The sequence below is a fragment of the Corythoichthys intestinalis genome, chromosome 12, assembly GCF_030265065.1.
Source record: "Corythoichthys intestinalis isolate RoL2023-P3 chromosome 12, ASM3026506v1, whole genome shotgun sequence".
In the NCBI taxonomy this organism is placed as follows: Eukaryota; Metazoa; Chordata; class Actinopteri; order Syngnathiformes; family Syngnathidae; genus Corythoichthys; species Corythoichthys intestinalis.
Window position 1 is genome coordinate 40,762,191 of NC_080406.1, and position 13,864 is coordinate 40,776,054.

Genomic DNA, 13,864 nt, shown 5'->3' on the forward strand with positions numbered 1-13,864 from the left:
TGAATGACAAAGTGGCATGAAGTGGTAGATTTTTTTTCTAAATTGTTTTGATCTTTAATATGTTGATTAAGTCGAGGGATGAATTTAATTAAACAGGGATGATCATCATTTAAAAGAAACGAATTAATCTCTTGAGTCTTAAGCGCCTTTAATTAAAAACTGAAATTACACCAAAGTGGAAAAGCATGTAATCTCTAAAATCTCTGCAGGAAAGCAGACATGATTCTTGCCAAATTATCATCTGATCATCATCATCTGATAAAATCTAGAAACATCTTGAACTTTATTAACTTGTTTAGGCCTTATTTAATGCAAGCACCCATGCTGCACAAGTGTCCTTGAGCAAGTCACTAAATCTTTAGCTGAGCCAGACTGCCTGGAGAAGGGAAGCTAGACACAAGCTGCGCTTTGCCTCGGGTGGTCGATACAGTATCACAAAAAACAATAGCTATCAGTTGTCTCTGATGCATGAAGCAACAACTGCAAAACCCTTAGGACATTGTCCCGCTCTTACAAAGCTACACTCCATTTTGAACACTGATAATATTCTCAAAAGGTTCTCTGTTGTACCTTCACTGGCAACTTCATTACGTTAACTTTAAGTGTGATTTAATGTGGATATGTGAGTTTTGTCAGGCATTATTTTCATTTTCAATCTCATGAGTAGCCAGAAAGCTGATTTAGGACTGATAATATTTTTGCCTTTTAATTAGGACAAAATTTTATACCTGCGTTACGTTTAAGGTATGTTTATAAACGCCACGCTCCTACAAGGGACACCAGCATATCCGCAGACTACGCCTGTGCAAAAATGAGAAGCCTCGTGTGTGACGTCATCATCCGCGCGTGTCACCTCTGAACTGGAAGCTTATAATTTTTGGGCATTGTTCGATGTCTTCACAGGGACATATTCAAGCATACAATTTAAAAGCTCTTTCAGTTTTAAAAAGAGAAGTAGGAAAGCTGCGTCTGTACCATTCGCTTCCATTGTTTACATTGCCATAATGCGTAATGGTGATGGCGTGCTCTGTTGTATCCGATTATTATACAGATAGCCTGTCTATAATCGGCGGTTTAGCCGCCGATCAAGAAATTATGCACTCCTTTAGCTTGTGTAATAAAATCTCCGGACAAGAGGTACATTAGTGTAGCCGACATGCTGTATAGTCTGACTAATTACATGTTTAAGGCCAATATCAATCAGTGTAGACGTAGCCTTATGCTTCTCAGTTGTAGTGCTGCAACGATTAATCGATTAACTCGAGTAATCGATTAAAAAAAAGATTCAAATTAAATTTTGCTCCTTCGAGTATTCGTTTAATTAAAGTGGTGTTGTAATGGTTTATTTGGAAAGTGTTTGCATTTAGTTTTATTGATTTGGGTGGATACATTGCCCTCTGGTCTGTCTCATTTCACATGGGTGAATCCAACTGCTCCCTGTTAAGACCAACTTAGTTTTTTGTTTGCACTAATGTGTTTTTAATGCATTCGTACTTAAGTTTATAGGTATATTTAGCTGTTTTTGTGAGAATATGTCAGAACCATTTGGTAAGAGCATTGTAAAAAAAAAAAAAAAAGAAAAAAAAAAGAAAAAAAAAGTTAGCATTTCATAGCATTTAAGCTAGCGGACTTTTGCTATGTACGTTAGCCAGTTGTTCATTTGCTGTACATAGATCCTAATTTGTTTATTTTTTTGTACTGTTTGAGGCTGAGCTCAGGTATTTTAATTTTTCATGTTCCTTATCCGATTACTCGATTATTCGAACTGACTAGTTCATTGATTAATCGGCCACAATAAAACTAAAATAATCGATAGCTGCAACCTTACTGCGTTGCGCTGACGGCAGACCTACATTGTTAACGCAGACCCGATTTATACCCTATGCCGTAGTCGGACGTGGGCCTCCAAAAAAATCCTGACTCGTGACGTGAACGTCAAAGGACTGTGATTGGTCCGCTCAGAACGTTGTTTCCAGTTCAGCAAAACAACACCGCCATTCAAACATTCAAACACCTACGCAAACATCTGCTGTGTTGCTTACACCTCATCATTTGTTTTGTTCAATACTGATTAGCTGCAGCTCCAAATGCACAGGTTCCATCTCCGTTGCCCTTGCTGTCTATGACAGGAGGAAAACTAAAGGAATTCGACAAGAGTCCTCCAAAACAGTACAAAAACAAAAACAAACCCCTCTTTTGGCTTGGCGGTGAATTACAGAGCAACGCGTTCCTTTGACGCAGAATTTCAATTGCTCAATTGGCGTTGGGTCTACGCCGTAACTCTGCCGTCAACGGAATGCAGAAGCGTTAATCAGCCCTTAACACACATGTGCTTCACCCCATGACAGCGCCATCTGGTGTAACCTGTTCATATTCATGTACTGTATTTCATCAATGACCGAGCCATTATAAGACCTGAATACTGTGCGACTATTTGCTTAGGTTCATCAACGTGGCTCAATGTGAGATGCGCAGCGCTAACTAACGAACTTGCTAGCTGACTATATTATTGCATTTTTTAGATGGTAATACTAATGAAAATATTTGTGGAATTTATAGAAAAATCATATTTCCCCATATTTGAAATTCACTTGAAAATGTATGTGTACCTATTGAAATGGCCAGCAAGTGTATTGCTTTTCTTACTTCAACACACTCTGAGTCTATCTCAAAAACTATTTCCATTTGCCATCTTCTTGTCTCCTTACCTTTATTATCATCCTCCTTTCACAACTCCCATTTCAATTTTAATCCAAGGTTGACCCTCCCTCAGTACATTATCATATTTCCACTACCCTGGTCTCATTTTAATTTGTGTCTCGTGTCTGGAAAAGACTTATAAAGACAAGGGAAAATCACCAGGCGTATTGATGCAATATACTGGATGCTGGGAGAATTTACAACATATAGCATTCATCCATCCATTTTCTACTGTGCATGTCCTTATTAGGGGTCATGGGTGAGCTAAATTCATAGGTAAACCTGGTACCACAGACTGGTTGGCAGCCCATTGCGCGGCACAAACAGACATTCACACGCAGATTTACACCTATAGATGATTTAGTGTCTTAAACGAACCTAAGATGTATATTTTTAGGATGTTGGAGAAAGTTGGGAAAGCGTGTTTTTTTTTTTTTTTTTTTAATTCATTTACCATGTCCATTCTGATAACTGGTCCTCCTCTTATCCTCAGAAGTCATCTTGGCCTTGATGTACCATTGACACCTGCAAAATAGAAAGATTGAATGATGTTTATGTTTACTTAAACAGGTATCAGCAAATGTCATTTAATGCCACTTTTAATGCCACATGAAACTAAATTAATGCCCATTCCCAACTGCAGATTGTTTCACACACACAAATTGTAAGTAGAGTTGTCCAATGAAGACTTTTTAACCGATAACCGATATTGTCCAACTCCAAAAATCCAATGCCGATATCAAACTGAGAGGGCACCCCTGGAATTTTTTTTATAGAATACAGCATTTCTCACAGAAATTAATGCAATTACAAATGTTTTCAGTATGAATGTGTTTATTTCTTGGATGTGCATTGGAAAAACACAAAACAGCTGAGGAAAAAAGTCAAAATTGACACAATTTTAGACAAAATTAAAAAAATAGGCTGGACAAGATTGTTGGCACCCTCACCTCAATATTTTGGTTGCACATCATTTGGAAGAAAGAACATAATGAAATCACTTCTTATAACCATGAACAAGTTTCTCAGGTGGAATTTTGGACCACTCTTTTTTGTGAACTGTTCCAGGTCTTTCAGATTTGAAGGGTGCCTTCTTACAACAGCAATTTTGAGATCTTTCCATAGGTGTTCAATGGGATTTAGATCCAGACACATCGACGGCCACCTCAGAATTCTCCAGCGCGTTGTCTCCAGCCATTTCTTGGTGCTATTTGAGGTATGTTCTGGGTCATTTCATTTTGGATCACCCATGACCTCTGACACACCCAGTTTTCTGACACTACATACTACATTGCGGCCCAAAAAATTTTGATAGTCTCCAGATTATATGACTCCTTGCACACTGTCATGGCACCCGTGCCAGAGGCAGCAAAACTACCCCAAAACATCATTGGACCTCCACCATGTTTGACTATAGGCACTGTGTTCTTTTCTTTGTAGGCCTCATTCTTTTTACTGGCACTGGGTGTCTTGACAGTGTGCAAGGAGACATGAAATATGAAGACTATCAAAATGTTTTGGGCTGGAATGTATGGTGTAGTGTCAGAAAACTGGGTCCGCATCAGAGGTCATGGGTGTTCCAACAGTACAATGACCCAAACATAACTCAAATAACACCATGAAATGGTTGGAGACCAGTGCCAGTCCATCTGAGAGGTGCATGAAACTTGTTGATGTTTATAGGAAGCGAATGCTTTCTGTTATTTCTTCTAAAGGATGCGCAACCAAATATTGAGGTGAGGGTGCCAACAATTTTGTCCAATCCATTTTTTTGCATTCTGTGTAAAATTGTGTACATTTTGTGTTTTTCCAATGCAAATCCCCCCCCAAAAACACATTCATACTGAAAACATTTGTAATTGCGTTCATGTTTTGGAGAAACTGCATTTTCTTAAAAAATTCCAGGGGTGCTAATAATTTTGTCCATGACTGTATGCGGTCAATGAGGTATGTAATGAGAAAACAATTCATTTTCAAGCCTTTATTGTCCATTTAATAGTCGCACAATGAATGCAAAAGGTCTGCTCACATAACATATCCCAAGCATCTTAGTTTGGAGACATCTCTAATGCTCAATAAGCAGAACTGCTGTGCTAAGCTGTGACCAGCCTGTGAACAAAGGCAGAAGGCTTCTACATTCATTTTGAAGGCAACGTGCATATTGGCCCAGAACTGATAATGAAAAACCGATGTCGATATTATCCGATATTATTTTAATATGCTTTTATAGGCTGATATTATCGGATACCCGAAAATATCAGACAACCCTAATAAATTATATAAAAGAAAATGTTTACATAATTTCTCATGCCTAAAACATTTAATGCTTTTTAGGCCTGAATTTTGACACAATCCATTTTAATGACTTTTAATGCTTTTTAATGACCTGCATAAACCCTGTTATAATGTAGGAAAACCTTATTGGCATAGTGACAGAAATGGCTGTACAAGGCTATTATCTGGCCAAGGCTATTATCCTTCAAGCTAACGTGGAGCTTTTGGGTTCTGAAGTTCATCATATGAAGGGATGATGGTGTACTGTGAAGGCTGTAAGACCATTGCTTCAACCATTCTCGGGGAAGTACTACTGTGTCAGAGCTGTGTGTGAGTGTGTCTGTGCAGATTTTACATAATCTGGGTGACCAGATTAGAGGTTGTATCAGGGTGCTCTCCGCCACAGGTTGCCAGCATGTGCATTGACTGAGTTAAGGCTGTGGGGTCCTGGACACTGATAGACAGTGCAGATAACATGGCAGGTGACATAGACGAGAAGAAAAAGAGGGCGATTTGGAAAGCCATTGTTGACCTCTGTTGATGGGGTCAAGCTGTTCATTAAAGAAATGGCGGCATGTGCCGTTATCAGTGGTTTCCAGTCCTTTCCTCTGATCCTTTTTATCCGCCTGGTCCACTCTCTCGTTGACTGGCTTTCATGTCCGAGCCGCACACGCAGACACTGACATGAATACTTGTTATGAGAAGAGATTTTTTTTCAAGACACACTCACATTTGCATAAGCACTCAAAAACAGGAACTTCAATTAAAGCACTTTGCCCACAGCGCTAATCAAAGCATAACAGGGAGTCAAACCACTCCTCTATTGCGTCGACATCCCCAACAGTCACATCATCATAGCAGAGGTCACTCAAGAATGAAAACGAAGCTGTTGCGGAAATTCAAGGACAGTCTACAAAAAGGCTGATTGTCATCTTTCTCATGTGTCATGCACAGTTTCAAAAGCAACAATTCAAATTTCAGGAAACTTTTAGAACAGAAAAGTCCTCCTCACATTTCAGTTCCTCTTAAATCCTCCTTTGCAAAGCTCCATCCACAAGAGCCCCATGAAAGCTCTCACTGTTTTCAAGCTGCTCAGCTACATTAAAAAAAAGACCAAATGTCCCTGCTACACAGGGTAAGAGGACTACATATTGTGATCAAGTGGTATGCTGCTCAGTATGTGTTTGTGTAATGAGGGGAAAAAAGACTACCCAGCCAAGCTTGAAAAACTGCTGGCGGGAGAACCCTCATTATTATCGTCATCCAAATATCTCGTGCCAAGTAATAGATTTCACCCATTGCAATAGGTAAACACAGAATAACATAAATCTTGAAAGACATTTTTGGGTCATAAACCGTGACATTAGGTAGGGGTGCTTGTACCGTACATGGCATGTACAGTGGTATGAAAAAGTATATGAACCTTTCAGAATTACTCACATTTCTGCATAAAATCACCATCAAATGTGATCTGATCTTTGTCAAAATCATACAGATGAAAAAACTGTCTGCTTTAACTAAAACCACCCAAACATTCATAGGTTTTCATATTTTAATGAGGATAGTATGCAAACAATGACAGAAGGGGGGAAAATAAGTAAGTGAACCATCACATTTAATATTTTGTGAAAAGTTTGATTCTAACTGGAGCAATATTTTTAGTGTCCATGAAAACAATGAATCTGATCATGATTGTCTTCTGAACTCTGATTGGAGAACTATTGACAACTGTAGACGTCCAATTCATTTAAACCGGGTCTAGCATCATCAACGGCAGCCAATGCATCGATAACATCGCCAGCTTCAGACAGAAGATGCATATACTGTAATATACATGCAGCTTGTGGCAATGTAGTATGTTGAGAAGCTATATTTTAATACACCTGTGTTTATATTCGAATGGGGTTTCGGTGGATTTTTCTTTCTATTTTCGACCTAACAAATACTATACTTAGTTTTCATATGGTTTAAAAAGCGCCAAACTCATCTGCCCTCCTGCGTCCATGACTTGGCCACTCAATTCTTGGTCACAAGCAAGCAAGTGCAATATTATTGAGCCCTGTCTCGAGTGAGTTTCAGCCCACATGTTAAGATTTTTTTGTGTACTTATTTATTGAGTAGGACTGTTTAATAAGATAGCACGGGGCCAAAGAACTTTTCAAGTGTGGGGCTTCTCATAGAGAAGATGAGCAATACAATATAATTCATGAAAGAGCTAAAAAACGGGAGCATGGTGGATTTATTTTTTTAAAACAATAACCTTGCTATCTCACTCTCCCCTCCTCATTGTTTTTTTTTTTTTTTTTTGGTATTATTGTTTATTTTATTATAAGGCATCAAGAGTTCCTAGTACTGATTAAGATCATATTTAATATCAATTGGTCCATGTTATAAACTATTAGTTTTTTTGTTGTTGTGTTTTTTTTTTTGGAGAAAGAAAATAATTACATAAAAATAAAATGTTAAGTTTACAGGAATTTTGAAATCATGACTTATGTGTTATCATAAGCGATTTATTAATAATACTTAAATGTAGAGGACTAAAAAAGCAGTCTTGAATTTTTTTTTAGCACAGTTATAACCTGGGGAGGGGCAAACCCTGGTTAAGGAAACCCCACATAAATGAAGGAAAATGTTTGTAATGTTAATGTTTTTTTCCTAATTAATAAAATCACAATTACAAAATTGTTTTTAATTCATTTTACTTGGATTATCTGTGTCTAAAATTTATAGTTCGATGATAAGCTTAGCTATACTGATTCATATGAGGTTTTATTTTAGAGCAAAAGCTAAAATGATCATGTCGGGATAAAGCTTTTTCAGCATAAGCCATGTCTTAATATGGCATAAAAGCATTTTAAAGCAGAAAGTAGGATTAGTCATTATTTCAACCGAGCATATACGTATATCAATACTGTATAAATCCATTGTATTACACAAATTGATGTCAGGAGCAGAGCAGTAATCTTACCTTCCAGTAATGAGGAGGAAAAGGGTGAGGATGACAAGGAGGGTGAAGCCACCCACTGCCGCCGTGACGATGACCAAAACCTGACCTTGGTCAGAGGCCAGATCTGATGCTAGAGGTGACACATTTTCGGTTAGGACAAAACAAGACCGGTCGCACAAAGTAAGAAATATAGAAGACAGAACATAATAATGCATGGGAAAAGGGAAAATTAGAAGACGGGGAAGGACAGAGGAAATACACATCAAAAATACGACACTGAAAACGAAACATGGATGTTCTCCCTGCGTGTACTATAAATAAACCATAGGGAGATATAGAGATGTTTGATCAGTTCTTTGTGATGCAAAATGCCCTCCATCAGTCTTATTACCGAAATGATTTGTAGGCCTTATTCTGTTTAATTAATATTATTCATTCATTAAATTGTGATTCAGTCCATAATCATTTGGTTAAATTGGACCCATTTGATATTCATGATTCTCCCCATCTTTGGTGTCTGGTCACACAGCTAACATCGGCCCGATAATTGAAAGATGATTGGTATTACCCAACTTCTTTCGATCATATTTCATGTTTAATGAATATGAATTGCAGATCAGGGTGCTTGGTCACACACCCCTTGAGAGAGGTCCATGTGATTTTTTACAGTATCCGTGTGAGTGCATGTGAAACACAAGTGAGGATGTCAAGTTTTATGTTATAATCAAAAAACAATAAGTCATTGCTAACTCCTGTTTTAAAGTGCCTGTGACACACAAAAAAACATGTTTATTTCAATATTACACACGGTATTTAATGCTCCTGACTGAAATGGAAATTGAAATGACTGAAATGAAATTCAGCTGATTTTGCGGATTAATTCGTTCATTTTTTTGCATTACGCCAGCCCAATGTGCTGCAGGCTTTTGTTGCTACACCAGGGAGAGTGGTGTGAGGCGTTTTGGATTTTCCAAAAGATCCTGTTCATCGCGAAGAATGGGAAAAACAAGTCTCACAATTAAGAGACCAGTGGACAGATGACGAAGTTAGTAAGCTACGTGTTTTATGTGATAGCAAATACTGGAGTCATGGTAAATGTTTAGGAGGTGGCTTGCATTTTGTGGGCGACAATGCTTCCTGTGCACCAATAAGGCCATTTGGCCGACAACTGGTGGCTTGTCGCACACCATGGTCGCCGGCCCATAAAGGCGTGCCAGCCTATAGAGTGCTACCCTTCGATCCCCCTCAGCCCTCTTTCTATCTTTTAAACATTTTTTTTCTATATTTAAATATAAAAAAATAATGGAAAAGCTAAATATACTTTCATATTTATTTTTTATCTTTTTTAAATAGTTAAAAAAATAAAAAAAATAAAAAAAAGGATGCAATTGGATGCGATTCAGGGTGTACCCCACCTACTGCCCATAGTTAGCTGGAATAGGCTCCAGCACCCCAGTAACCCCCGTGGAGGATAAGCAGCTTGGAAGATGAATGAAATAAAGAATGAAATAGGAAAACAGCAATCATTTTCTGTATTTAAATGTTTATTGATTGAATATTTTTTTAATTATTATTAATGCTATTTCGTTAATTATTTATCAACTTTTGAGGGTTATCGGGTGACACATCTAGAATGTATTTTGATTTGTGACTTATTTGAATTTTTAACCATTTTATTCATTTTTAATTTTATTTATTCATAAACTATATAAAGGAAATTTATTATTATTAATAATAAAAAATACAGTATACCAGGGGCATTACCAGGGTTGGGCACACGCTCTGCCCATTCAAGGAAAACTGGATGTAGTACTAACGGCAGTCTGGGCTCCGTGTATCCCATTCATATACTGTAGTACTGATGTGTTCTAAGTTTTAACCTTTGCGTTGTTACCTCATCTTTCTCGTTTCACCTGCATGTCCATACTGTTCAGTTATGGATGTGTTCTAAGTCAAAATCAAATCAAATCAACTTTTATTTGTTTGGACCAAATCACAACAGCAGTTATCTCAAGGAGAAAACAAAACATGTTTTAAGGTGTAGTAGCCCCCCCAGGTAAGACTAACGCCCACCCACACCTGGCATCCTGGTAACACCACTGCAGTATACAGTAATTATAATTCAGACCTGGCATCCACATTTGTTGACATCACATTCTACACTTGTACAGTATCAAAATCTTAACTCGCTAGCTGCCATTGACAGTGACAGACGTCCAATCCATTTGAAGTGGGTGGGTGACACTCTCCCAGTTCGAATGGATTGAACGTGTACTGGTGATAAACTCATTCAAACAGCAACAAGATATCAATACAGCAATAAGATGAAAAAAAGCCTACATGACCCAAAATAGTGTTTTAAACCATTAAAAATAGTCTCATTCACTATAATTGGTTAACAAGCTAGCCCTGTTTATCATTACATTCTTAGAAAAAGTTTAAGGGCCCACACCAGTCACTGTCACAGCTTCATGTGTTCTTCACACTCGTAAGGAAGGACCAGACTGACACTGCCATAATGAGGTGTATGTGTGTGAGAAGACAATGACATTGAGTTGGGGACAAAATGAAGGATGCAGTCTGAGCGATGAGGAAACATGATGACAGCGGCGCGATAAAGACAAATACGACTGAAAGAGTGAGGTAGACGTGACAAAGACTGATGGAAAAACAAAAGTATGAGTCGCTTACTGACAGACAGACTGACAGAGACAGAAAGAGCGTCAGGGGGCAAATCTGCTTTCACTTTCAGATAAAAGGCCAGGCACTACAAAGGCTTGGCCAAGCGCTGTATGATCCACAGATAAAGCCCTGCACTGCAGCTTTGGATGGGAGAGAGAGAGACTGTGCCAAAGCACCCCTCAACAATACCTGACCCCACATAAAAGGGCAGCTGGACTCTTTGTATTTTATGATTAGAATTGCAATAAAGCAGTTGCGTCGTCGCAACAAGACTCAAACAAATATTGATTTCAAATGCATTAAACATCGAGGCTGTATTGTCAGACACCTTTTATCACTGTATTCAATATGTTGATCAAAAGGACGGCACATATTTGACGTTTACAAGCTTTTTCGTCTTCATTAGTAACTTTACAATGCGGTCTTCAACGGCGGGGTTTAGATTGTGGTTTTGATGTTGCAAAGCAAATGCTTTTTTACTGCTACTATTTACTACCGCTGAAATGCAGTTCTGTCATGAGGCAAAATATTTCTTGGTCAAACTGTACCAGACCACAATTAGACCATAAGACAAAACACATCCACAATAATCCAATAAAAACACAATTTCAGAAGATGAATACGATCTTATCAATACATCTTGCTGGACGAAAGCCGATGTTATGGGTTTAATGACCGAGACACAAAAAGCAACATGACAAGGCACTATACAGACATGGAAGCATAAACACTAATCTGGAAGTTCAATTAACTAAATGAATATTTTGGTAATTAAAAAGCAAAACAAAACAAACTTAAGCTCATAAAGATCATACATGGATCACATTTTGGGTTAAGTAGTCCTCATTATTAATATTTGATATAAAAGTGTGGCCTACAGCACTCAAAATGAGTTCACTCACGCACGTCAGGTTTCAATTATAATCATGTTTTTTATTTCTTTTTATGAATATTGTATTCATATGTTTTATATTTTTTAAATACATTTTTAATGAATTGCTGCATGTATACATATAAAAATGTTTCTATAAAATAAATTGATATGAGTAAAAAACAGAAATAAACTCTTATAGCCAAATAACTAAAACATATAAAATGCCCTCCCCATTCTCCATAATATTTAACTCATTGCCCGCCATTGACTGCCAACCTCTCCCAGTATAAATGAATTAGACATTTAGCCAGAGGGGGGTAGAGTAGCCAAAAATTTTAATATTATTTAAGTAAGAGTAAAACTAGTCATCCAAAAAATCTACTGAAGTGCAAGTAAAAAAGTATCCAGTGAAAAGAATGCTCAAAGGGTAACATTTTGAGTAACTGCTTATTTTTGTTTTGAATTAAAAAAAAAAAAAAAAATTAACATTGGTATTTTTTTTCTCTCAGCACAAACTTATCAATCTGAACTCTTGCTATAATGATACTTTACAATAATAACGATTACATAAGCACTTTAAGCCAAATAAATACATTTTTTTTTAAAAATCATTAAATTCTGGCATTAGAGGAAAAAACAAAACAAAACAGTAATGAAGCATTATTTGCCTAAAGAGCATGAGTGCCCTTCCCTCTAGTGGAGAAAATAGTTCCTAGTTTGAACAGTGAATACTGTAGTTCCTTTATAGTTACTATTATGAAATTAAAAGGATCATATGCCGGGTTTTCTGCGGTCAATCTGTGCCAAATAAAAAACTGGGAGCGAGTTTTAAATCTGTGCTTTCAATTCATGTTGAGGGCAGCGCTCTGTCAAATACTTCATTTGTTACGGTGCTTTAAAGACGCCACGTGATTGAACAGGCTGGCGTGATCATAGAACGGCAAGATTGTGTCTGATTGGTGTAATGGAGTCATGTGATTATTGTTGCGGCGTCTAATTGGTGAAAATAGTAGTGCTACTCTTTGCAATAGCATCGCTAGCAAAACTGATAACAACATTTAATATGTAGAATAAAGAGGAAAAATGTAACGACTCCTGTGTAGCCCAAAAGTAGCAGAGTAAGAGAAGGTTTTTCCTTAACAAATCTTCTCAATTAAAAGTAAAAAGTATGGCTTAGTAAAACTACTCTTAGAAATACATTTTTCTCAAAAAGTTACTCAAATAAATGTAACGGAATACATGTAACGCGTTACTACCAGTGTTGTTAATTTTACTTTAAAAAAGTAATTAATTACAGTTACAAATTACTTCTCCCAAAAAGTAATTGCGTTAGTAACTCAGTTACCTGAATTTAAGAGTAATTAGTTACTTGGTAAAGTAACTAGTGATAATTTTCATGTTTTATTTAAAAAAAAAAAAAAAAAAAAAGTCACACAATGTGAAGTTTAAAGGGTTTTTGGGACAATTGGCCCTAGCCCAATTCTTTACCCTCCACTTAACTAGACACAAGGGTATTGCGATAACTAGATAGTAACCTTTGCTATGTGTGGAAGTCATTTAAAGTTGTGAATCAACCGTTAAAGTTGTTAAAATTGCTCCCGCTATTGCATTAGTTCCCTTCTGTCTACTTTCAACATGTGTAAGTTTTAAAATTGTTTCATAATTTAAAGATAGATTTAAGTCAAGATTTTGCCGATTTAGGACCATTTTAGATAAAAAAAAATAAAATAAAAATAAAATAAAAAAGTAGGTTCGCTAGGAAGGATCTCTACAACAGAGCCTTCCTGAGAGGTCTACTGCTTTAAGATGGCTGCTGTTTACTAACGCATGTAGTCCTTAAAACATGTTGCCAATGCAGCCGTGTCTATCATTTGCATCTAGTTCTATAATATGTGATATCTACCGTATCATGTGGGCGTAGTTTGTATGCTACAGTCAGGTATTATTGGCGCCACCTAGCATCGCGTTTGCAACGGCGTCTTCCCCACTCCTGCTGTGCTCTCTTGTCTCCGTGAGTCCGTCTCTCTGACTTTTTTATTTCAACCAACTTAGTAACGCATAGTAACGCACGCCTTTCCCGCCTCAGTAACGGTAACAGCGTTGCCAAGATGAGAAAAGTAATTAATTAGATTACTCACTACTGAAAAAAATAACGCCGTTAGTAACGCCGTTATATTGTAACGCCGTTATTAACAACACTGGTTACTACCCACCTCTGAATCTAGCACAGTAAATGGCAGCCAATGCATTTAATGTGTGCCCTTTAAAAGGTTATGGTGAATTGGAATTTAAGGTGCATGCGTATAGTGCTGTTGCAAAACTAGACACAATATTTTTGCTTTAGTTACAGAAATTGATTTGCCCGACTTAAAAAAAATCATCAT

The 13,864-nt window shown here is 37.2% G+C and overlaps 1 protein-coding gene across 1 annotated transcript in view; it reads right to left on the minus strand.

The window, feature by feature from the left end:
• The window catches only part of LOC130927075 (ephrin type-A receptor 6-like), a 255,001-nt gene that overhangs the window by 16,059 nt on the left and 225,078 nt on the right, over positions 1-13,864 (minus strand). The window contains exons 8-9 of the mRNA XM_057852597.1: positions 7,946-8,054; positions 3,155-3,225 (exon numbers count right to left, since the gene is read on the minus strand). Of these exons, the coding sequence (XP_057708580.1) occupies positions 3,155-3,225; positions 7,946-8,054 (180 nt within the window). The remainder of the gene's footprint in view (positions 1-3,154; positions 3,226-7,945; positions 8,055-13,864) is intronic.